Source organism: Thamnophis elegans, chromosome 15 (genome assembly GCF_009769535.1).
Source record: "Thamnophis elegans isolate rThaEle1 chromosome 15, rThaEle1.pri, whole genome shotgun sequence".
Lineage (NCBI taxonomy): Eukaryota > Metazoa > Chordata > Lepidosauria > Squamata > Colubridae > Thamnophis > Thamnophis elegans.
The window spans coordinates 42,663,327-42,687,097 of record NC_045555.1 but is presented as its reverse complement, the minus strand read 5'-3'; the positions used below and the strand labels follow the sequence as shown (position 1 = coordinate 42,687,097).

Genomic DNA, 23,771 nt, shown 5'->3' with positions numbered 1-23,771 from the left:
GCCGGGATCCGAGGGGGAGACCGTTAGCTGGAAACCAAACAGAGAAGAAGGGAAGGGAGACTGGACTGGGGACATGGGAGGGGGAGGAGGGGGTTATTGGTTGGAAGTCTGCAAGGTGGGATCACCACGCGCGCAGCTGGAGGAGGAAAGAACAAAACCTGGTGCTGGTAGGGGAAGGACTTCTTCTGCTCTTCTTGCTGAAGACGGCTGAGCGGCCAAGATCAGTGTGTGTGTGTGTGTGTGTGTGTGTGTGTGTGTGTGTGTGTGTGGTGGGGGGAAAGTAGGAGCTGGAATGGAGGCGAGGAGGGGGAAAAGAGAGTGCGCAGGTCTCTGGAACTCTTCCCTCTCTTTCCTGAGCCAACACGAAGGGGACCGCGGAGGACTCCCCTATGCAGTGTGGCTCTTGCGGTGATCCCGGCCCAGGAAAGAAAAAAGGGGAGAGATAGAGTGCGAAATGAAAGAGAGCTGAAAGGAGAGAATGGGAGAGAGGGAAAATAGAGGGAAACAAATTAGAGGGAGAAGGGGGAGAGGGAGAAAGAAATGAAAGAGAGCTGAAGGGAGAGAATGAGAGAGGGAAAAGAGAGGGAAACAAATCAGGGGCAAAGAAAGAAAAAGAAAGAAAGAAAGAAAGAAAGAAAGAAAGAAAGAATGAAAGAAACTAATTTTATCAGACATATGACAAAAGCAATGGCAAGCTAGATCTCTTGCCAAGAAAACTGCAGTTTGCCAGAAGGCACAAAGAAAAAGAAAGGAAGAAGAGAAAGAGAGAGGAAAAATAGAGAAAAACAGAAATGTGAGGGAGGGGGAGAGAAGAGAGACCCTATTCCAGAGGTGGGTTTCTGCCAGTTCTAACCGGTTCGGTAGAAGAGATTCGTCAAATCTACCGTACCGGTTAGAAGAGGTTCCACTGGTGGACCTGGAAGTAAGTTCCGGAACATCTGCCCCAGTCCTGTTGCTCACTTGCCCTGCCCGTTCCGTTGCAGCTCACTCTCTCCCCTGCCCGTCCGCATTAAACTAGCCCAGCCCATCACTGATTGGAGTTCAGCCAATCAGTGAGCGGGCTGGAGTTGACCTGGCCGCCTCTAACACCCGTTTAAAAGCGCGGCGCCAACGGGAAACATTCCTCTTGTTCCTGAGCAGCTGTCGCATCGTGCTTGCTGATCGGGTTCTCCCTTCACTTCACTTCGCCTTTCAGCAGCTTGCTGCTTCCCTCAGGTAAGCAACTAAGTGTGAGGGGGGGCGGCAGAAGCGGGAAGCTAGCTTCCCTCACGAAAGCCGCGAGCTGGTGTATGTTGCGTGACGGAAAGGGGCATGGCGGTGGCGGGAGGCTAGCATACGCCAGCTTGCAGCCAAAAGAAGGTGGGTGGTGGCGGGAGGCTAGCGTATGCCAGCTTGCAGCTGAAAGGGGGTTGGCAGTGGCAGGAGGCTAGGGTACGCCAGCTTTCGGCTTTCGCGAGGGAAGGCCTTTAGGCTTTCCCTCGTGAAAGCTGCAAGCTGGCGTACACTGCGTGGCCGAAAGGGGATTTCCTGCTTACCCCCCGGTGCCTCTCCAGTCCCCAGCCTCGCTGTCTTAGACTATTTAAAAAAGATTCTATCAACAATAACTTAAATAAACCATTTTAAAAAATTCTATACTCAATACTTTTAAATGAATTTTGTATAGAATTTTTTAAATCATTTTATTTAAAAGTATTGAGTATAGAATTTTTTAAAATGGTGTATTTTAATTTATTTTGTGTAAAATACTTTTAACTCGTTTTATTTTAAATTATTGTGTGTGGAATACTTTTAACTGGTTTTATTTTAAATTGTGTGTGAAATACTTTAAAATTGTTTTATTTTAAATTATTGTTTGTAGAATACTTTTAACTCATTTTATTTTAAATTATTGTGTGTTGAATACTTTAAAATGGTTTTATTTTAACTTACTGTGTGTTGAATACCTTAAAATGGTTTTATTTTAAATTATTGTGTGTGGAATACTTTAAAATGGTTTTATTTTAAATTATTTTTGGTAGAATCTTTTTTAAAATTGTCTGTATTGTATTCCCTTTGAAATGTCCAACCAAATATTACTGGTTTTAAATCCATATTTTGCTTTACCATTGCTTCTAACCATGACACCACTAACTCTTAAATAGCTACTTAGTCTGTCCTAAGTACTGACCCTAATTCATATATTCCTGTTTTTTGAACTGAGGAATACATTTCAGAAAAAGAAATCTGTATTGCTCTGTGAATCTACCTATGACGTTCATTCTTGATCTAACTTCTTAGATGAAAAACTATATCTTTCCTGTTTGTTGGGGGATATCCTTCCTGAAAAGACTGTACATTGTTGGGTGAAAACAGAGGTCCCTTCTGTTACCTGTAGTGTAGTCCTCAGCTTACAACCACAATCGAGCCCAATATTGTTTTATTTCTTCTGCAGTTAGTATTATTTAACAGGATGAAGAGACAACAGAGTATGACCGCTAGGACAGTCATCTTTCATATGTAAGTAGCTGTTTTATTGCTTTGTGTGCTTGTTTCATCCTTAATATAGTAGTGCAAGCAATTAAAGTCTTCCTTTCTGTGTCTCTTTGTGCAGGCCATTCATTGGAGCAAGATGTGGTCAGTGGGTGACTTCAACACACAAAAGGACAGTAACCTTCCTTTTCTATTATTTTGTGTGCTGGTTTCACCCTAATGCAGTGCATGCAGTGAAAGAGTTCATTTCTGTGTCTCTTCTTTGTGCAGCCCATTCATTGGAGTCAGTGATATTGAAAACTGGCAAGGACAATCATCTTCCTTCTGTAAGTAGCTCTTTTATTGTTTTGTGTACTTATTTTAATCTTATTTTAGTAGCAAGTACATAAAATAATAAATTTCCCTTTTTATATCTTTTTGTAGATCATCCATTGCGGCAAAGAATTCAGTGACATCGTCTTGGCCACTCCCACCTGGTCACATGACTGCCAAGCCACTCCTACCTGGTCACATGGCCGGCAAGCCTCTCCCACAAAACAGGCCACACCTACAGAAGAGGTTCCAAATTTTTTTGAAACCCGCCACTGCCCTATTCCCACAGAAAACACTGAGCAATGAAACCTGGGTAGGCATGTCGGGGGGGGGGGATGTCATGTGACTGGGTGGGAGTGATGTTGAGTTGGCCACACCCACCCAGGTTTTGTGGTTCCCGGTGTTTTCTGTGGGAAACGGATCTTTGAGTGCTACACCAGGCTTCAAGACAAAATTTCATTTATTTGTAATTAGAAATAAATATTTCACAATATATAATTACATTGTTTTTGTGATTAATCACTATGCTTTAATTATGTTCAATTTATAACAATAAAAATACATTCTGCATATCAGATATTTACATTACGATTCATAACAGTAGCAAAATTACCCTTTAAACTGTATTAGAGGGTCGTGGCATTAGGAAGATTGAGGACAACTGCCTTATCTGTTCTTTTTGAGTGAAAAGAAGGATATCAGCATGAGTTAATCTTTCTCAGCTTTCAGACCTACTAAATGAGTTTTGTTTACTCAGAAATTAGCTGCAGAGTCACTTAAAATAAAAGCCATGTGATAAACCAAGCAAACCCCATCTGTGCCCCAGGAGTAATTGCTATATAAAGAATTTAATTGTCTTTTTCACAAGTGTAATCACTACTAGCTCTTTTCCCCAAGGTTGTATGTAGGCTGCTTTAGCATATCTGAAAAGATAGATTTCAGACTGTCTTATCCTTCTACATTAGTTATAAACATAAAACAGAAACACATTTGCTCCCCTATGGACTGTATTTCTTGATCACTACTGTGGATCAGTGATTTTCTCTTCTTAGAACAAGACCAGGGATAGGAGCTATATAAGTCTTTATACTTGCAACACCGAAAGGTAGGCATGGAGTAAATCTTAACTTTCAAAGCTTCTTTTAATTTCAGGGTTCCTCTTCTCTCCCTTTTTAAGAAATTGCTCTCAAGAATTAACCCATGCCAGGAAGAAAGGAAACAGCGGGTTTTGTGTTGTAGAAATTTGCATAGTGAGAGAGACGACCGTATGTGTTGTGGTTCTCTTGTTTCAGGCACATTAGAGCAAAAGTTCATCTCACAGAATTTTCCTCAGGCTACAGTGCATTGATGGCAAACCTATGACATACATGTGAAAGGTGACATGCCCTAATAGAGTGACACGCCAAAGTTCACCAACTGTTGTCCCTGTTTGAGCTACTGAAGAAGCTGAATTGAGCTTGAATACCAGAAATACAGGGATGTGGTGGCTCAGTGGCTAAGATGCTGAGCTTGTCGATCAGAAAGTTCGGCAGTTTGACGGTTCCAATCCCTAGCGTCACGTAATGGAGCGAGCTCCCGTTACTTGTCCCAGCTTCTTCCAACCTAGCAGTTTCAAAGCATGTATAAAATGCAAGTAGAAAAATGGGCTCCACCTTGGTGGGAAGGTAACAGCATTCCGTGTGACTTCAGTGTTTAGTCATGCCGGCCACGTGACCACGGAGACTTCTTCGGATAGTGCTGGCTCTTCGGCTTTGAAACGGAGATGAGCACCATCCCCTAAAGTCGGGAACGACTAGCACATACGTGCGAGGGGAACGTTTACATTTACTTTACTAGAAACACATAACTCTGTATCCTCCAAAGCTTAAAATTCTCACCATCCATATCAGTACATGATCTGTTATCTTCAGAATTGTGATCCATGGTGACATGTAAAATGTGATAGGAACATGGCAGTGGCATAGTTCAGTTATTTTCCAACCACTTTTGGTGGAAGCATAGAGGTTATCTGCAACCACAACTTCCAACATAAACACATTATCAATGATTCTATGAAACATGAAGAACATTGAATTATAACTGAATGTGTAAAGAATTCTTTCTCTTTTGTTTGGGGGCTAAGGAATTTTTTGCTAAATTACTTGAAAAATATATTCTTTGCCAGCTTATATTACTTCCATATTCTCTTCTTCTTATCTTTGCTCACTTTTCCAGGGATATCGAATTTTTATTACAATATTTTGGCAACCTAACGCTTTAGGAAGAAAATTAAATGTTTCTGTTTTCATGGTGTCATATCCCTTTAACAGGAATGGTAAACACATGAATTTAATCATACTCAAGGAATCTGATTTTTGGTTATTTCTTCAAATAATAACCTGACTAAACATCATGCATTAACTTCATTTTCTCAACAATTGCCCTTCCAATCACGAAGGGCTTTTAATCATTTTTAAAATAGCTGTTGAAAGAATAAATACGTAATATGTTTAACTTTAAATGTGTCTTAGTGGAATTCGCCTTTAAGTTAATACACTTTATAGCAACGATGTCAAACTTGTGTCATCGCTGTCATCATCCCAACGGCCGATAAGATCCCACAGGGTGGGCCTCCTTAGGACGTCGTCAGCCGGACAGTGTCGGCTGGCGGGGCCTCGGAGGAGAGCCTTCTCTGTGGCTGCTCTGACCCTGTGAAATCAGCTACCCCCAGAGGTCCGGACCCAGGGGTGGTTTCAACTGGTTCGCGGCAGTCCCCGCGAACTGGTTGGTCGGCGAACCCGGAAGTAAGTAACTTCCGGGAATGGCGAAGGGCCCGCCCGCCCGCCCGCGCTCCTTACCGGTCTTTGAAGGCTTCTGCGCTTCCACGCAGGCGCATGGCACATACAGTGCCTGTGCGGTTCTCTGCGAGCAGCTGGATGGCACAAACAGCGCCTGCGCGAGTCTCCGCGAGCAGCTGGAGCAACACGCAGGCGCTAAGATGCATGCGTGAACTGCACGCGTGCACCGAACTGGTTGGAACGGGATTAGCAACCCACCCCTGTCCGGACCTCACCCACCCTCATGGCCTTCAGAAAAGCTGTTAAGACCTGGCTGTTCCGGCAGGCCTGGGGCTGTTGACCTTACTATGTAGGGTCCAGCCCCAGTCAGAACGTATGGGTGTTGGAGAATTTTTAATTTTTTTTATTTTTAATTTTTATTTTGTTTGTTTTCTTTCTTGTTCTGTGTAAGCCGCCCAGAGTCCTCCCGGATTGGGCGGCCTATAAATCTAATAAATTAAATTAAATCATGTGCCATATCGTGACTTTCCCCCCTCGCTAAACCGGGCATGGACAGCGTGTGATGCAGCTGTCCCATAGACTGCAAGTTTGACACCCCCCGCTTTATAGCATTCCGAAGTATCACACTCTTCTCTGTGTTGTTTATGGTACAGAGTAGGAAGAGGAGAAAAATCCTCCATCACTAACTGTGAGTTTGAGCTCCTTACTTCTATTTAACTAGAAATCCAATTTGGTTGGAAATTCATTAGATCACACAAGGTTGGCCTCCTCTGGGTTCCATCTACCAGCCAATGCCACCTGGCTACTACCCGGAGGAGGGCCTTCTCTGTGGCAGCTCCGGCCCTCTGGAACGAACTCCCCGCAGGGATTCGGACCCTCACCTCTCTCCAGGCCTTCCGAAAAGCCGTCAAAACCTGGCTTTGCCGGCAGGCCTGGGGTTGATGAGTTCCCCTCCCCTCTCGACTTGTATGGTTGTGTGATTCTTGGTTATTTTAATTACTTGTATTCTGTTCTATGTTCCCCTTTTCCCCTTTTGAGTTGTTCGCCACCCTGAGTCCCTCCCGGAGAAGGGCGGCATACAAATAATAAAATTCAATTCAATTCAAACACATTTATGTACTGAAAATCATGACAGACATATTGTCACATGCTCTTTCTAGAAAGTTCATTTCTTCATTATGAATTCAGTGACAGGATTAGTTCTGATGAGTATCATTCTCATTGCAAATAACGTCTGGCCGTGGGTGCAAGATTGAGCATATTAGCACATTCTGGTAACTTGGTATTCTTGCAACGGCAGCAGTTATAAGGAAGGGTTGCCACGGGATAGTAGATTCTGCGTTTTAAAGTCTTACCTCGTTTTTACACGGTCTGATTGGAAATCTGTAGGAAACTTCTGCAATTGAAGAAAGAGGAGAGTGGGGACATAAGTAGTTATTGCTCTGTTGAGCAACTCTCTATCCGGATTAGTCTTCTTGAATAATATGTTGAAACTCTTGTGAGCTTGATTGTTTTCTTGCAGACGTTTCAATACCCAATTACGTAACATCATGCGTACTAGTAAGGAGTCACCTCTTACTAGCATATTATACCTAGTTTCTATCTGCAAGAAAACAACCAAGCTTAGAGTGCACCAAGGACCCCTCATTTCAACCTTGAGCTACAATTATTCTCCTTTATTGGTATGTAAGTATCAGGGGTGGGTTTCTCGCCCCGTTCCAACCGGTTTGGTTGGAACGGGGCCGGCGGCATCCTCGTGCACGCGCGCAGAGCACGCAGGCGTACTAGCGTCTGTGCGATGCTCCAGCTGCTCCTGGAGGATCGCGCAGGCGCTGTATGCGTCCTGCGCATGCGTGGAAGCGCAGAACTCGTCAAAACCAGATAAGAAACGCGGGCGGGTGGGCCCTTCGGCGTTCCCGGAAGTTACTTACTTCCGGGTTCGCTGACCAACCGGTTCGCGGGGACCGCCCCGAACCGCCTGAAACCCACGCCTGCAAGTTTTCTCTTGGTTTTGTGTAAATCATTTTTTTTGTGTGGATTTGATTTAGTCATTTAAGAGAATTGGCCATAGCTGGATGATGTTTTATAAATACCCACCGTCTACAAGATAATTTTTTGCTTTGTGAACTGACAAGTGCTATGAAATTCCCATTTGAATTTCCAATTCCAATTTATTCTCTCTAGAAATCAGAAGATATTGCATGTATTGTACAAATATTACAGAGAATTAAATCTTTAAAAATTCCTCTGCATGAAATTTTAGTATTGCATTTTATGTTTCGATATTATTTGAATGAAACCAGAGCAAGAAATGGTATCTGGCTTGATTCTTGGGGCAGCAGAATTACTACTGTGGCCGTATTTCAAAAAGATTAGAAACAGAAAATATGTTGATCATTTTGAATGGTTTTTAAACTCCCTTCTACCCTTATTGTCCTTGATAAATCCCGTATTCCCACAGTTGATCTTTTTCCTGGACCAAAAGGCTTGTTGTACTGAATAAAATAATAGTTATTAGACTAGCTTGGTATATGAACAACAGTGGGGAAAAGGCCAAATGATATGCTAATGTTTTTGTTATTTTTATTTATAATTCTGATTGAAATTGTTTCTAATAAATTATAAATTGTACATGTTTATATGCTTTATATAAAGAATTATATATGTGTATGTTCTGTGCCATGCGAGACAGAGACAGAGACAGAAACAGAAACAGAGAGTGTGTGAATGTGTGTATATTTGTGTGTGTGACATTTCTGCTTAGACATCCTGCTGCAGTCATCCTTGTCCTGCTCAAAAGTTCATGCACTGCTGTTTGTCTAAGTAGTCCTCAACTTACAACCACAATTGCACAGAATTTCAGTTGCTGAGCAAGGCAGTTGTTAAGTGAGATGCGCCTGATGTTGTGACCCAGGGTTGTTAAGTGAATCGCTCCCTTAAGTTAGTTAAGGGGCTCACATGTTCATTAACTGACTCTAGCTTCTCCTACTAACTTTGATAGTGAAAAGCCAGCTGGGAAGGTCACACACGATGATCATGTGATTCTGGAATGCTGCATCCATTATAAATATATGCCAGTTGCCAGACGCCCACAGGTTGATCACGTGATCGTGGGGATGTTGCAATGGCCGTAAGCGCAAAAGCCAATTGTAAATCACTTTTTTTCAGTGCCATTGTAACTTGGGATGGTCACTAAAGGCAGTGGGACCTCAGGTCCCAAACGGCTCAGACCGAAAAGTCTGCTAAATGTTTCACTCAGGTAATGAACGCATCCTCGGGTGCCGAATAAGCACAGCCGTGGTGATTTTCCCTTCCGCCCTATTTTTTTTTTGTGTGCGCATGCGCAGTCAGTCACAACCAAATCGGGTGCCGACTGAAGTCCTGGAACGGATTATGGTCAGCACCCAAGGTCCCATTGTAGACAGTTGTAAGTCGAGGTATCCCTTGGAAAGACTGCAATTAAGTGACATAAGAGGGAAGTAGCTATTCCAGACAGCATACTCTGAGATAGACTTTAAGCCGATCAGAATATGAGCAATGGTGAGGTTTTGCTTGCCCTGTCCTATCTCACCCACCAATTTAGGTGCAATGAAGGCTCATCAGAATAAAAATAAAATCTGATTGCTTTATCACATAAGATTAAAATGATCTTGTCCATCAGATGTCTAGAATGCAGCTGCGCGAGCGATTGTGGGTGCACCCCAGTACACCCACATCACACCTATCCTCCGTGAGCTGCACTGGCTGCCTATTGGTCTCTGGATACACTTCAAGGTGCTAGTCGTCACTTATAAAGCCCTTCATGGTATTGGACCTGGGTACTTGAGAGACTGCCTGCTGCCAATTACCTCCAACAGACCTATTAGATCCCACAGATTAGGCCTCCTCCGAATTCCATCTACTGGCCAATGCCGATTGGCTACCACCCGGAGGAGGGCCTTCTCTGTGGCTGCTCCGGCCCTCTGGAACGAGCTCCCCGTGGAGATTCAGACCCTCACCACCCTTCAGGCTTTCCGCAAAGCCCTTAAAACCTGGTTGTTCCGACAGGCCTGGGGCTGACGAGTTCCCCGCCCCCGCTCGAATTGTGTGGCTGTTTAGTGTTTTTTAAATTATTGTAGTTGTTTGTCCGTTGTTTTTTTCCTCCTGTTTGTATTCCCCCCCCCCTTACTTTGGTTTGTGAGCCGCCCTGAGTCCCTCTGGGAATAGGGCGGCATAGAAATGCAATAAATCAAATCAGATCAGGTAGTAAAATACAAGATTAACTCTGATTCAGATAGCATAGAATAAAGCTATTGATTATCACTGATTGATAAATGGGCTGGGCATTTAAAGAGAGCGAGAGAGAGAGAGAGAGAGAGAGAGAAGCAAAATGCAGTTGGTTACATTCCAGTACAAATTGTCTAAACAGAGGGTGTTTGAGTAGAACGTAATTTCTCTCCTAATCTCTTTTTTTTTTTTTCATTACCAGGAAATTACCAGGAAAGCAGCAACTGCAGATGCCGACGGAAGATACCCCATTTTCAAGCAAATTGAGGCTGTTTTGCATCAGCCTGCAGAACTGGTTTCTGCTGTGGCTTAAGCAGGATGAACGAGCCAAAGAGAGATCTTCTTTTCTGCAAAAGTAGTGACGGTTGTCCTCCTTAAAGTAATTGAGAAGACTACATGCAAGCATTCTGAAGAAATGAAAGAAGTCGAGCTCTGGTCACGCAAGGAAGTGGCAGATTGGTTGTTGGAGAATGCGGTGCCCGAATACTGTGAACCGCTGAAGCATTTATCTGGGCGTGATTTGATCAACTTAACCAAGGCCGATTTTGAGAAGCCCCCCTTGTCGCGAGTGACTTCCGACAGCGGGCAGCAGCTCTTAGACATGATAGAGACTTTGAAAATAGAACACCACATTGAGGCGCACAAAAATGGGCACGCCAACGGCCACCTCAGCATCAGCACAGAAGCCCCGGCCAGCGAAAACGGCTTCAGCAAAGCCCCCAAGCCAAACGGGGTGCCGAACGGCTACAGGAAAGAAATGATAAAAATCTCCATGCCGGATCTGGAACGGTCTCAGTATCCTGTGGAGTGGGAGAAGACGCTTCTGGCTTTCCTTTATGCACTCTGCTGTTTCTTCCTGACCACGGTGACAATCTCACTGGTCCACGAACGAGTACCTCCCAAAGAGGAGGAGCCCCCCCTTCCAGATGCTTTCTTTGATTACTTTAACCGGGTTCAATGGGCCTTTTCTATCTGTGAAATTAACGGTTTGATCCTCGTAGGACTTTGGTTAGTTCAGTGGCTGCTTTTAAAATACAAGTAAGTAGACAAGTGGTGATTGCTCCTGATTTTATTTTTATAGATGCTTGCTTTAAACTGTGATTTTTCTACTTAACGGTAAATGTGGGTCATAAAAGTATTGAAGTATATATGAAGGGAGGTGTGAGTAAAAATTAGAGCAACGACTGAATAAAATATGCTGCAGAATAATTATTTACACAATACAGTGTGAACAATGCAATAATATTTATTTGATCAATGAATCAGCAAAATCTAGAAGAACAAAATTGGAGTGAAGGAAATGCATACAATGTCACATTAGCAACTAGCAAAATAAATCACTTATTATAACATTCACTCCTCTATCAAGACCCGTCAAAACTGCGCTCGACTAAAGCGCGTCGCTGACGTCATCAACAGGGCGACAACAGCCAGTGCGGAGAAAGAAGGGTGCTTTTAATAGCGCTTTGAAAGCAAGCCGATTCAACTTAAGGTAAGGGTTAGCTTTAGGGTTAGCTTTAGGGTTAGGTTAAGGGTTAGGGTTAGGATTAGGTTTAGGGTTAGGTTAAGGGTTAGGTTAAGGGTTAGGTTTAGGGTTAGGTTTAGGGTTAGGTTTAGGGTTAGGTTTAGGATTAGGTTTAGGGGGGTTAGGTTTAGGTTTAGGGGTTAATTTTAGGTTTAGGGTTTACAGCGTGTTTCTGTCTCTGCACTGTTGTCGCCCTGTTGATGACGTCAGCGACGCGCTTTAGTTGGGCGCGGTTTAGTCGAGCGCGGTTTTGTCAGTGAACCCTCCTCTATTACTATGTTGATACATTTGTTATCCAGATCGGGGGTCACCAACCTTTCAGACCTCAGGGACCACTAAATTCATAGTTTTAAATCCCACGGACCGCTAATATGATTTTTTAAAAACGATAAATAGTATTTAGTGCAACATAAAAAATGCAAATAATTTTTCTGTGGACCAGCAAAATGTTCTTGTAGACCACCAGTTGGTGATCCATATAATATAAATAGAAAACATTAATAGGTGTAAAATAAAAACTATCTATCCCCTGACAGTTTATTAAGTTAAGATGTATCAAATGGAAAGTAATGTTTTAAAACCAAGATGAGTATGTCTTTAATCAGTTTTATCTTCCTTTTATTGTGGCAACCCAAAATTTAGCTATTGGACACGTAATTGTAAATTGTAAATTTAATGAATTTATATGCTGCCCAATCCCGAAGGACTCCGGGCGGCTTACAAAATACAACACTAAAAAGATAAAAAGTTAAAAATAGGGAAAGAGAAAACAGATTAAAAAGCAACACATCATACACTCAATCTAGGCGGGTCTGGACCTCATTCATGAGGTCAACAGCCCCAGGCCTGTCGGAATAGCCAGGTTTTAGTGGCCTTTCGGAAAGCTGTGAGAGTGGGAAGGGTCCGGATCTCTGGGGATAGATCATTCCACAGGGCCGGAGCAGCTACAGAGAAGGCCCTCTCCCCCGAGGAGTCGCCAGCCGGCATTGTCCGGTCGACGGCACCCGGAGAAGGCCCATCCTGTGAGATCTTATCGGCCATTGGGAGGTATGTGGCAGGAGGCGGTCGTAATGAATGGTTTCAGATCCTAAAGGAGAAAGTTCATGTAAAATCCCTATGGACTTTCTGGGAATTTATCTATTAGGGGCAAAATACAGATTTGCCTAATATCTCTGTAAAATTGACAGCATAATTACTTGTGAGATCGTTTGAACTTCCTTGTCATCACATGGGCCGATATGCTCAGCTACAGGGACTTTACTATTACTACTAAAATAGTAAAGTTTACTATTTACTTTACCATTTTATTATGCATGCTTTGAAGAAGTACAGATTGAAGAATATCAAATCTAGCTTTAAAGGATGCAATTCTGAGTTTAGGGAAGGATTTAGCAAGTGGCTTCTGCACATCTTGGATTCCCTAAGAAAGGTTGTCAAACTCACTGCCCGCGGGGCAGATGCGTCATGTGCTGGCCATGCCCCCCCCTGCCATTTATTGAAGGGGGGAAAATCCCGATATGTCACATGATGATGTGACAATGTGAGTTTGACACCCCTGCCCTAAGATGAGAGAGGAATGGCATCAGTGATGCCTTCAAGTGTGTGAAGAAGAAAATAAAAAAGGAGATCCAATTAGATTCTCTTGCATGATGGAGAAAGTGTGTTGTCCAGAGAAACATTATGACTCTCTGCAATTCAGGAAATTTGGGGAAACTTTTGTAGTGTGGCATTTCTGAGATGTGGGGTGAGAATAAGATATATAAAGTAGAGAAGAGGGAAGGTTATCATTATGCAAGAATATTTATTGACCTCATCATAAGATTAGGACTTGGTCTTTCAAAGAAGCAAAGCACATGCAGACTATCCAGCCTTCATAATGTTACATTGGGATTTTTTTTTCCATGTTGAAAGCTTTTTTTGGGACAGCTGTAATAAAACATGAGATATTTGGCAGATTTCAAATCAGTGATAAATGTGCCTTGAATGGGAGAGGGCAGTTGCTTTTACACCAGTGGGTAAAGTTGAGTAAAATACCGTATATACTCGAGTATAGGCCGAGTTTTTCAGCCCACTTTTTGGGCTGAAAACAGCTGCCTCGGCTTATACTCGAGTCAGTGAAAAATTTGCCCAAATGGAGGAGAAAAAGGGGCGCCCCTTTTTCTCCTCCATTTCGGGACCCAGTGGAAGTTCTCTGCGCGAGGTGAAATGGCTGGCAGCAGCCTCACTCTCCTGCCGTGGCTTCCGTTTCAGTCGCGCAGAGAACTTCCACTCGCTTCCCGGGCTTGTGTTCTGATGAGGGGGAAAGAGAGGACTTTCCTTACGCCCGCATGAGAGCTGGACGTAAGGACTTTACCCCATTGATGAGGCGGGCGGTGCGGATTGTAGCAAGGACGGCCGCCAATCGCAGCCCGATTGCGCCAGGGGGTTCCGCTGGTTGAAAGAAACTCCTTCTTTGCACCAAGCGCTTTTCCCTCCCAACTAATTATAACTAATTATATTAATTAGATAGATCAGTGTTTCTCCACCTTGAAGACTTGAAAATATGTGGACTTCAACTCCCAGAATTCTGGGAGTTGAAGTCCACACACTTTCAAGTCTCCAAGGTGGAGAAACACTGAGATAGATGATCCACTGGGTTTATTTTTGGAAAAAAGCGCCTCCTGCTCTGGACTGCCGGGAACGCGATCGCGTCTCTCTCTCTCTCTCTTCCCCCCACCCCCGGCTGTTCCCACCCGGGAATGTTCTGGCGGGCTAGGCGGAGGGTGCGTGTGCGTGCATGTGTGTCAAGGGTGGGGAGGCTAAGAGGGCGAGGTGAGATCCTGGCGGGGACCGCATTTCACCCGCCGAGCTTCCTTTTCCCCCGTCTTTTCCTCCGCTCGCCGACTTCCTTTCTCCCGTGGCTGACAGGTGGGTGGGTTTCCCTCCTCCTCCTCCCTGCTGGACGTGGATCTGCGGCGTGGGTGGCCGTCCTTGTTGCCCGCCGGCGGCAGGTCGCGGCAAAGAGAGGGAGAGGGAGAGAAATGCCGCCGCTCCCCGGCTCGCCTCTTTTTCCTGGGATCGCCGTGATGCTTTGAGTTTTCCTTCTGCGGAGGTGGGGTGGAAAGAAGAAGAAGTGGGGCCCTTCCCCGCTTCTTCTCGGACTACCTAAGCATTGGGTGCGCTGTCCCCATCTGGGCAAGTAGTGCTGACTCATCAGGTGTCTGGGAACGGGTGGGGCTGAGGAGCGGCTGGGGGTGGGGGGTGTTTCACAGAGCGGCTGGGGGTGGGGGGTGTTTTACAAAGGGATGAGGTGGACTGAATTACCCCCTTGTATCTGCTGGCTGCAGCCTTCTGTGTGCAGAGTCCAGACACTGCTGACTCATCAACATGAGGTCACCCATAAGTATGCTCTGCACACACACAGACACACACACAAAAAAAGGAATGGGGGCTAACTAGGGTTAAGGGGAGGAAAGGAAAAAGGGGGACCCAAACAGATAATCTGCTGATTCATCATTTTGGGGGTAGTCAGACTTGACCTCGGATCCCCTTTCTTTCAGCTGTTTTGTCTATAAGCCCTTGTGACAGTTGCTGACCCTTAGCATTACTGTAGCACTGTGTGTATTTATAGGTAGGGAAGAGTGTGAACATGGTAAAAATGGTTTATGGGGTCATTGGGAATCCTTTGGGGAATGAATGGGAGAGCTGCTGGGATGTCCTTATACTCTGTGCACACCGATGCTGACACTCTTGTTTTGGATGGTAAAATTGTAGGTCCTGAAAACCTTAGCTTTATGGGAACACTACTCCTGTTGCAGTGCATGTTGTCTCTTAGACCAGTGTTTTTCAACCACTGTGCCGTGGCACACTAGTGTGCCGTGACATAGTGAATAGAGAGAGAGAGGATGTGTATAATTAAGGTGACCAGACGTCCCTAGCAAGGCCGTGGGCTGGCAGTAACCGCCGCGGCCAGCTCCCTCCCCCCCCCCCCCCCCGGTCAAAGGTGTCCCTCTTTACCAATCTGAAAATCTGGTCACCTTAATCATGAGGTGAGTGAAGTATTTCATTGAATACACCGGTATTGTGTGATAATAATTTGTTATCCAGAGCAAATTTTTACAATGGCTACTGTATATTTAATGGGCACAGGCAGGCTGTATATGTTATTCAATGGGCAATGGCAGGCTGTAATTAATGGACACAGGGCAGGTTGTATATTCAATGGGCACAGGCAGGACACTGGTAGAATGTATATTATGAGCCTATGAGTTTTGAAGGATTTTAACTCTTGTGTTTTAGCTTGGTTGCTGAATGAGCTAAGGTTTTTTTACTTTTAAAGTTATTGTTGATACCATATTGTTTTTATTGACCCTCTTTTCCACTTACAGAGCTAGTTTACTGTTTTTCTTTGAAATAAATATTCAAAAACATTATTGGTATCTATTTTTATTTTTGAAATTTACCGGTAGCTGCTGCATTTCCCACCCTAGGCTTATACTCGAGTCAATAACTTTTCCAGTTTTTTGTGGTAAAATTAGGTGCCTCGGCTTATATTCGGATCGACCTATACTCGAGTATATACGGTAGTTCTCAAAACTGGTTTATATCCAGACGAAAACTTTCATAATCTGGTTGTATTGTATTTGGTTCCACCACAAATGCGCGAACGACAAAACCGCGCCGACAAAACCGCGCGACGAAGGAGCGACGAATGAGCCGACAGAAGCGCGCTGTAACCTAACCCTAAACCTAACCCTAACCCTAACCCTAAACCTTACCTTAACTTAAATCGCACTTCTGTCGGCGCGCTGTTGTCGGCGCGCTGTTGTCGACGCGCTTTTGACATTGCGGTTTTAGTGCCGCGGTTTTGTCGGCGCTCTTATGACGTTCGCGCTTTTGTTGGGTCACGATTGTATTTAGCATCTAAAGCAAGTATGTTGAAATTTGGAGTTTCACTCGTAAAAAGGAATCAGTGGAGTTCATGATTTCAAAGACCCCAAATGAAGATTTCGAAGACCCCAAATGAAGCCGGCAAGCATATCTGTGGAAGAAAGATTGAAAGCAACATAAAGTTCTTAATCCCATTAATTTCAATTTCCTTAGGTTCGTCTTGTGCTGAAAAAATATTTCTCCTGGTTGTAAAAGACAGATTTTGACAAAATGATTGAGAGTGTTGGATTACTGCCTTCGCTCTGACATAATGTTATATAATAAAAGTTGCATTATGTGATTTGTGAAAAAGCCAAATATATTTGGTATGCAATCTCCAACTCGAAAAACATTTTGGAGTGCTTGCTTTTGAAATATGGCAATATTTTGAGGGAGAGCATCCATTAATATTTCATATAATGGTCTGGATCCAAGAAAACTGTATTAGTAGTTTTGTACACTAAATGGAGGATTGGATATTAGAGCCAAGCATTTTAGAGTGTTGCACAAAAAAGTTTGTAGAATAGCATCAGTGGTGAATTTGTACATTGCCCTTTCAGTGGAAAGCATCTAAAAAGCTTTCCCAAAATCTCCGCAGTTTGATATTTATACATGATATTTATTTTATACACATGTGAATATAAATATATATATATATATATATATATATATAACTACATTCAATTGGCTGTTTTTGTATGTTGCCATACTACATAGCTATTAACTGAAATCCCTTTTCAATAACTGTGCTATAAGTATGCTAAATTTGGAAACTATATCTGATTGAAAATAATGTATATATTTTTAATAACTACACTAGAAAAGCGTTCAGAGACTGCAGCTAATCCAGAATGCGGCCGCGCGAGCGATATTGGGTGTACCGAGATACACCCACGTTATACCTGTCCTCCGCGAGCTTCACTGGCTACCAATTGGTCTCCGGACGCAATTCAAGGTGTTGGTTATTACCTTTAAAGCCCTACATGGCTTAGGGCTAGTGTACCTTCGAGACCGCCTACTGCCACATACCTCCCAGCGGCCAGTAAGATCCCACAGATTGGGCCTCCTTCAGATGCCGTCAGTTAGACAGTGTCGACTGGCGGGCCCCCGGAGGAGAGCCTTCTCTGTGGCTGCTCCGACGCTCTGGAATCAGCTACCCCCAGAGATCCGGACCATACCCACTCTCATGGCCTTCAGGAAAGCTGTAAAAACTTGGCTGTTCCGGCAGGCCTGGGACTGTTGACCTCACTGTTGAGGTCCAGCCCCGGTTAGAATGAATGCATGTGATTTTTTCTTATTTTTTTTCTTTCTCTTTTTCTTCTTTTGTAAGCCGCCCGGAGTCCTTCGGGATTGGGCGGCATATAAATTTTAATAATAAATAAATAAATAAATAATTTTGCTCTCAACAGTAAAAGTAAAGTCTCTCTGAGTTGAGTTCAACTCTCCTCAATTGTATTCTTTGGTAACAATATGAAAGTGGTTTCTACCCTGTTTCCCTGAAAATAAGACTCAGATAATAAATGCCCAATCGGGCTTTTGAGCGCATGCACTAAAATAAGCCCTCCCCCCCTCTCTGAAAATATTGCAACATCGCAGCAGCCATGAGGTGACTATGCTCGCCGCCTCCTGTACCTCGAAAATAATAAGACCTCCCTGAAAATAAGGCCATGTCTTATTTTGAGGGAAACACGATAGTTGTTTCTTTCTTAGATTTTTAAAAAACTTTCCAGTTTAACTTTCTGCCCTGGTATTTTTGGAGTGGTTACCATCCGATCTCTAGGAATGTTTTATGTCTAATTGGGCTGCTTCAGATCAGTTAGGTACTGCTTCTAGTTGGACTTGTTTCCCATACTTATTATTTATTATTTATTTATTAATTAGACATATGCCGCTTCATAGGGCTTTCAGCCCTCTCTAAGCGGTTTACAATTTTTTTTAGCAAATTGAGTCAGCAACTTGCCCCCACAGTCTGGGTCCTCATTTCACCCACCTCGGAAGGATGGAAGGCTGAGTCGACCTTGAGCCGGTGAGATTTGAACCGCTGAACTGCAGATCACAGTCAGCTAAAGTGGCCTGCAGTACTGCACTCTAACCACTGCGCCACCTCAGCTCTTTTTTTCTTAAACTGCAATGTTGTCTTCTAAGGCTGCTAATAAAAATTTAAAATATCTTACATGAATTAGTTACTGATCTTAAATCAAAGAATCTGAGGAAATGTCTTCTATGTCTTGTAATAGTTAAGAATGTCTGGACTTTTAAGTAGTCCAGGGGAACTAGAAAGAGGCCCTACCACTAAGTATTTACATTGATAAAAGCAATAGAGAGTTTGAGCATGAACATATTTAGTTTTAAGAACCAAAAGAACTAAACGATTTTAAGAAAATCATTTTTGATGTCGATTTTGTTAAAAATGGCAAAAGGTCTCTAAATGGGGACTAAAGAGAGAATAACAACAGTTAGAAAGAAAAACCTCCTTTTTTTCTTAGTGTAATTTGTTTTTTTTCAGTTTTTTTGCAGCCCCTTGCTATCCTAAAAATAAACGCATCACCATTAACTTGCATGGAAAAAAGGAGCAAATCTGCACAGTGAACTTAAAAGCCCCATAAAAAGTTAAAAACCCATGAATGGGGGATAAATACATTTATTTGATTGGAGAAGATGTTGAATATGCCTACAGCCCCTCTGCACCAGGGGTGTCAAACTTGCGACCTGTGGGCCGTACGCGTCATGCGCTGGCCACGCCCATGCCCAGTTTAGCGAAGGAGAAGATAAGTTGTGATACGTCACGTGACACCGCTACGGCGATGTGAGATTGACATCTCTGCTCTCCGCCATATTATTCCAGATTACATCCCACACTGCATTCAGCTGTTTTTGCAGCTCTTTGGGAAAACATCCAATAATTCTGTTTTTTTGGTCATGTAGAAAAGAAAGCTAAGAACCAGATTTAACGTAGAAACAGTTTGAAGAATCTTTCTTATGCTTTCGCCTACACTACAGTCTTCTTGGATCTATTCTAGTTCTGTGAAGTTGGAATATATTTGTTTTTCGTAGTTTTCAGCCTGGTGCCTTATGGAGAGCACTCTTTTTACAGTATTCTGAAGCACTTCACATGATATACAATTTTCTCTACCTTTTCTTTCTCCTTTCAGGTCTATTATTGGCAGAAGATTTCTTTGTATAGTTGGCACATTGTACTTATATCGGTGTATTACAATGTATGTAACGACACTCCCAGTACCTGGCATGCATTTCAACTGTTCGCCAAAGGTAAACTTTTTTTATTTTGCTATCATTATCTAACAACATTTTTTCCCCTTCATTAGACATTCTAGAAGAGCTGGCTCAGAGTGACTAATGAATTTCTTACCAAGGGAAATTGGCTGATTTCCCCCCCCCCCCCCAATAGATAGTCAGTATTAATTATTGCTCAATTTTCTGTTGCTCAACCAGATGAACAGGTTCTGTCAGGATTCAGTTCCATATTTCTGTTATCCTTTCATGGCTTTTTGTTCAAAACCAATCATTTGGTTATCGCATTGAAATAGACCCATGAAATACCCAGCTTCAAAGGCAAGAAAGACTGTCAATAATTGATCTCATTCCTTAGGAAGACCAGAGAAGTACAGCCAGAAGTTTGCTACGGTAGTGGCGGCAGCCCACCTGCCCAGATGCAATCACGGGCGCTCTACACATGCGCAGAAGTGCTGCGTGCGAGCTCCCGGTTCTGAACCGGTAGCGAAGTAAGCGGATTTCATGCCTGACTACGGCATGTGAATTTCGAACGAATTTATAAACACTCCAATTACCATATTTGCATGTAGTGTGATAGAAATAACTAATCAATTAAGGGTAACAGCCTTAATATCGTTCCACAATTTATCATCCAGAAAAATTGCTTGACAGTTAGGAGAAGCACAAGACAGGTAGATACGTCCTTTGGATACATTGATGTAGAGCTAAGACAGAGACATTTAATAATGGAGATATTTTACTAGGTATTATCCCAGAGAAATTCAAGAAAGAGGATACTTATTTGATTATGCATGTAACTATAGCAGCAAGAATTGTATTTGCCCAAAATTGGAAATTAAATAAGCTTCCAACAGATGAAGAGATAATAAAAAAGATGTTAGATTGTGCCGAGATGAATAGGTTGACAATGAAAATAAAGGATAAAGAGGAACCGGAGTACTTCAAGACATGGGGAAGATTCTATGATTGGCTAGAGAATGGAAACTAGAAAAGAAAGCAAGGAGAAGATATAGAACCCAGATGATGCACTGTTAAATGGAAAAGGTGGGGAAGAAGGGGAAAACAGAAAAGAAAATATTAAATATATAAGTATATATCCAAGAGCGAGGCATAAAGGGGGAGGAAATATAGCTAGGATAGATTAGCGAAGGTAAGGGAATAAGAAATGATATGAAATTATATTTGGGTTTGCAAAAAAACCATCCCAAGAAAACATAAACAGAGACCTGAAAGAGACACCTATAATAATAGAAAAGAAAGAAAGGAGGAGAAAATGAAAGGAAGATGGGGGAAAGAAGAAAGAGGAGAGGAGGATGGAAGGGAGAGGAAGAGAAGGAGAGAGAGTAGGAAGGGGAAGAGGAAGAGAAAGGTAAGGGAAGAAGGAAGAGGAAGGACAGGAAGAAGGAAGAAAAGTAGAGAAGGGAGGGAGGGAGAAAAGAAAGGGAAAATAAGGTGGTGTTACAACAGGAGGAAGGGATGGTAAATAAAGTAACCCAAACTGTATATTATAACCTATTAAATGAAATAATAAATGTATAAGAATGACAAATGTAAAGAAGAATAACAATTATGTGAACGTATACATAAAATGATACGTAAGAGAATAAAAAATTAAATTTTTTCTTAAAAATAATAATTTTGTTTGATAACAGTAATGTTAACACTTTTATAAACACAAAGAATGCCATATTTATCCTGTTTCTCCTCCTTAATCCACATTTATAACCAGCAGGTTCAAGTTGTCATTTAGGAGTTTGGGGAAATAAAGTTTATTTTCTTGTCAGCTCTCTTAAAAACATGGCAATTGGGTTCTTACAATGTATTGCACTTTTCTTGCTAACTTCTTAGAAAATATTGCAATATATTAGGAACTCTGTTGTTTTATAGCTGTTGTAAACATACGTGAGCAACTTCATTCAAGTTTTTCTTTCAGATGTCAGCTAAATGGCATTGTTGTTTAGAATTTTCAAAGAAACAAGATAAGGGAGTTAGTGGCGTTTTAACCTTGACAATTTAGATACCTGTATAGGACTTGTTTGGGTTTAAACCAATATTTTCTTGCATGGTCATTATAGTTTCTATTTTTCTTAATATCCTTCAGTGCCAATATATAGAAAAAGTACACATACAGATGAGGAATGAATCTATTAAACTTGGTCCTAGCTTTGTGAGATTGGATTCTAGATCTGTTTATTTCTATCCAAAAAGAGTAATATTCATTTCAATCATTTCTTGTTAATCCTTCTGCAAAGAAGATAGGTCAGTTCTCCCCAGCTAAACAATGACTTCTTGTATCATTTGACTGATTATAGTAGAGAAAGCAAGAAAATGGTTTTGCTGAGCAAGTGGCTTCTCTGATATTTTAACCTATTTATGCTGAACAATGAAAGTGATTTTAGGTTCCTATTTTGTGTTTTGAGGAAACAATCAACGACTAGGGGGGGGGGACTGGAAAGTATGTGGTTATGCAAAAAGAAAAGTTTTCGTAAGGGGTATATGTGTTACAATTTTGAAACCTGTGAAGAAATTTGCGGTTCTGGGAAAAAGATTAGCAAACAACATTCTTGTAAAAAGCTTTTGTACAGTGAACGTACTTCAAGCTTATGCTATAATCCATGAGCCTTTGTGTTGGAACAAAATTCTTTATTGCTATTTATCCCCTCTGCTTCTTTGATTCATTCAATGGCCTGGAAATTTAATTGCTTGCAGTACAATGTGTTGCAGTTGGGCACATTTGAACCTAACATGTTGGTTTATCCCTTCTTCCTTTCTGAAGCTTTTTGGCGACTGGGAATCACACATGAGAAGGATCATGAAGCTGCTTGCCGGGGGCGGGCTGTCAATCACAGGAGCCCATGACATGTGCGGTGACTACCTATACAGCGGCCATACGGTGATGTTAACTCTGACATACTTATTTATCAAAGAGTGTAAGTGCCGCCATTATACGATAGAACAATATATGTTATTCGATTAATTGGGATCACCCAGGTGCTTCCATTCACAAAGCTTTATACCTTTATTATATGTTTTTTTAAAGAAGTATCTTTTAGGGTATAACTCTCCCCAAAATAAAGCAACTTTATTAGTAGAAATTAGATTAATGTAACCACAAAGATCAAGCTGTGCTATAGATTAAACATTTATATTTAAATTACATAAATTAGCAATCCAATTATTGCTGCATCTATCTGACTTCTTAAAATGTCAGTCACGATAGCACTCTCTACAGTGTGAGCCATGCTTGCATTTAAAATGAAATGCTTATAAGTTACATATCTATTTTTAGGTGTAATTACATATTCATAATAAATGAATCATTAATGCTGAAAATATTCAGTTCATCCTTACGATTTTTAATAACAAAAATTATATCAATTGGTAATAGCATTCCAGTAAGAGGGAATTTTAATATTTCTCGGGGGTAATAGGAATGAGAGATTAATCCTTTCTTTTACCCTTAGAAAGTCCATTTCATCCACCCACTTTGATCCTGATACTGTTCCGAACTTTGCAAACTTCAATTTGAAATGCTATGGAGATTCAACTCTTGGAAAAGTTTTTTTAGACAAAAGTTATACTTTATTCTTTTTGACCTTTGTTGGTAACACAGCATGGCAGGGCCTTAGAAGCTATAGCCCTTGTTATGAGAACATAAATTGGCAGAGAATAGAAGGCAGCACAAATATCTTAGTTACTCTTTTCTTTTAAAAAAACAACCAATTTTGTTGAATTTAAGTACAATGACAGTAAAGATTATACTTATGTGGTTATCTGTTGGCCAACTAGACTGAAACCTGTTCACTTAAAAAAAAATGACTTTCCCCCCCACTCTAGGATAAAATGCAAAATGGTGCTGATTTACAAACTACTTGTATGTTAAAGTTATTCATATACCAGCCATCTCAACTAGGTTGGGGAAATATCTGGGTTTGGAAATAGAGAATTTCTAATCTAATGCTTGGATTATGCAAAAGCAAGATAACACCGTAATGGCATTAAAAAGTACATATCTTCAGTTGAGATCTCATTTGAACGGTGACAGTTTTCTCCAAAACACTGCATGTTTCTCAAAGTGGATTTAGGATCATTTCAGGTTGTGGGAATCATAGAATCATATGATTGGAAGATGTCCTTTTAGTCCAATCCTAGGCATATGGCAGGAATGTCACACTAGCTCCAATTAATGTCTCTCCAATTTTTGCTTAAAATACCTCCCACAATGGAGCACTTATGGCTCCAGATGGCAAGTATTTTAT

General features: G+C 41.9%; 1 protein-coding gene across 2 annotated transcripts in view; it reads left to right on the top strand.

Annotated features, from left to right (window-relative positions):
- The window catches only part of SGMS1 (sphingomyelin synthase 1), a 107,350-nt gene that overhangs the window by 76,814 nt on the left and 6,765 nt on the right, over window positions 1-23,771 (top strand). For both annotated transcript variants that reach the window (XM_032231883.1, XM_032231881.1), the window contains 3 exons: window positions 10,027-10,862; window positions 19,410-19,527; window positions 22,289-22,442. In XM_032231883.1, coding sequence (XP_032087774.1) covers window positions 10,240-10,862; window positions 19,410-19,527; window positions 22,289-22,442 — 895 coding nt within the window. In that variant the 5' untranslated portion in view covers window positions 10,027-10,239. The remainder of the gene's footprint in view (window positions 1-10,026; window positions 10,863-19,409; window positions 19,528-22,288; window positions 22,443-23,771) is intronic.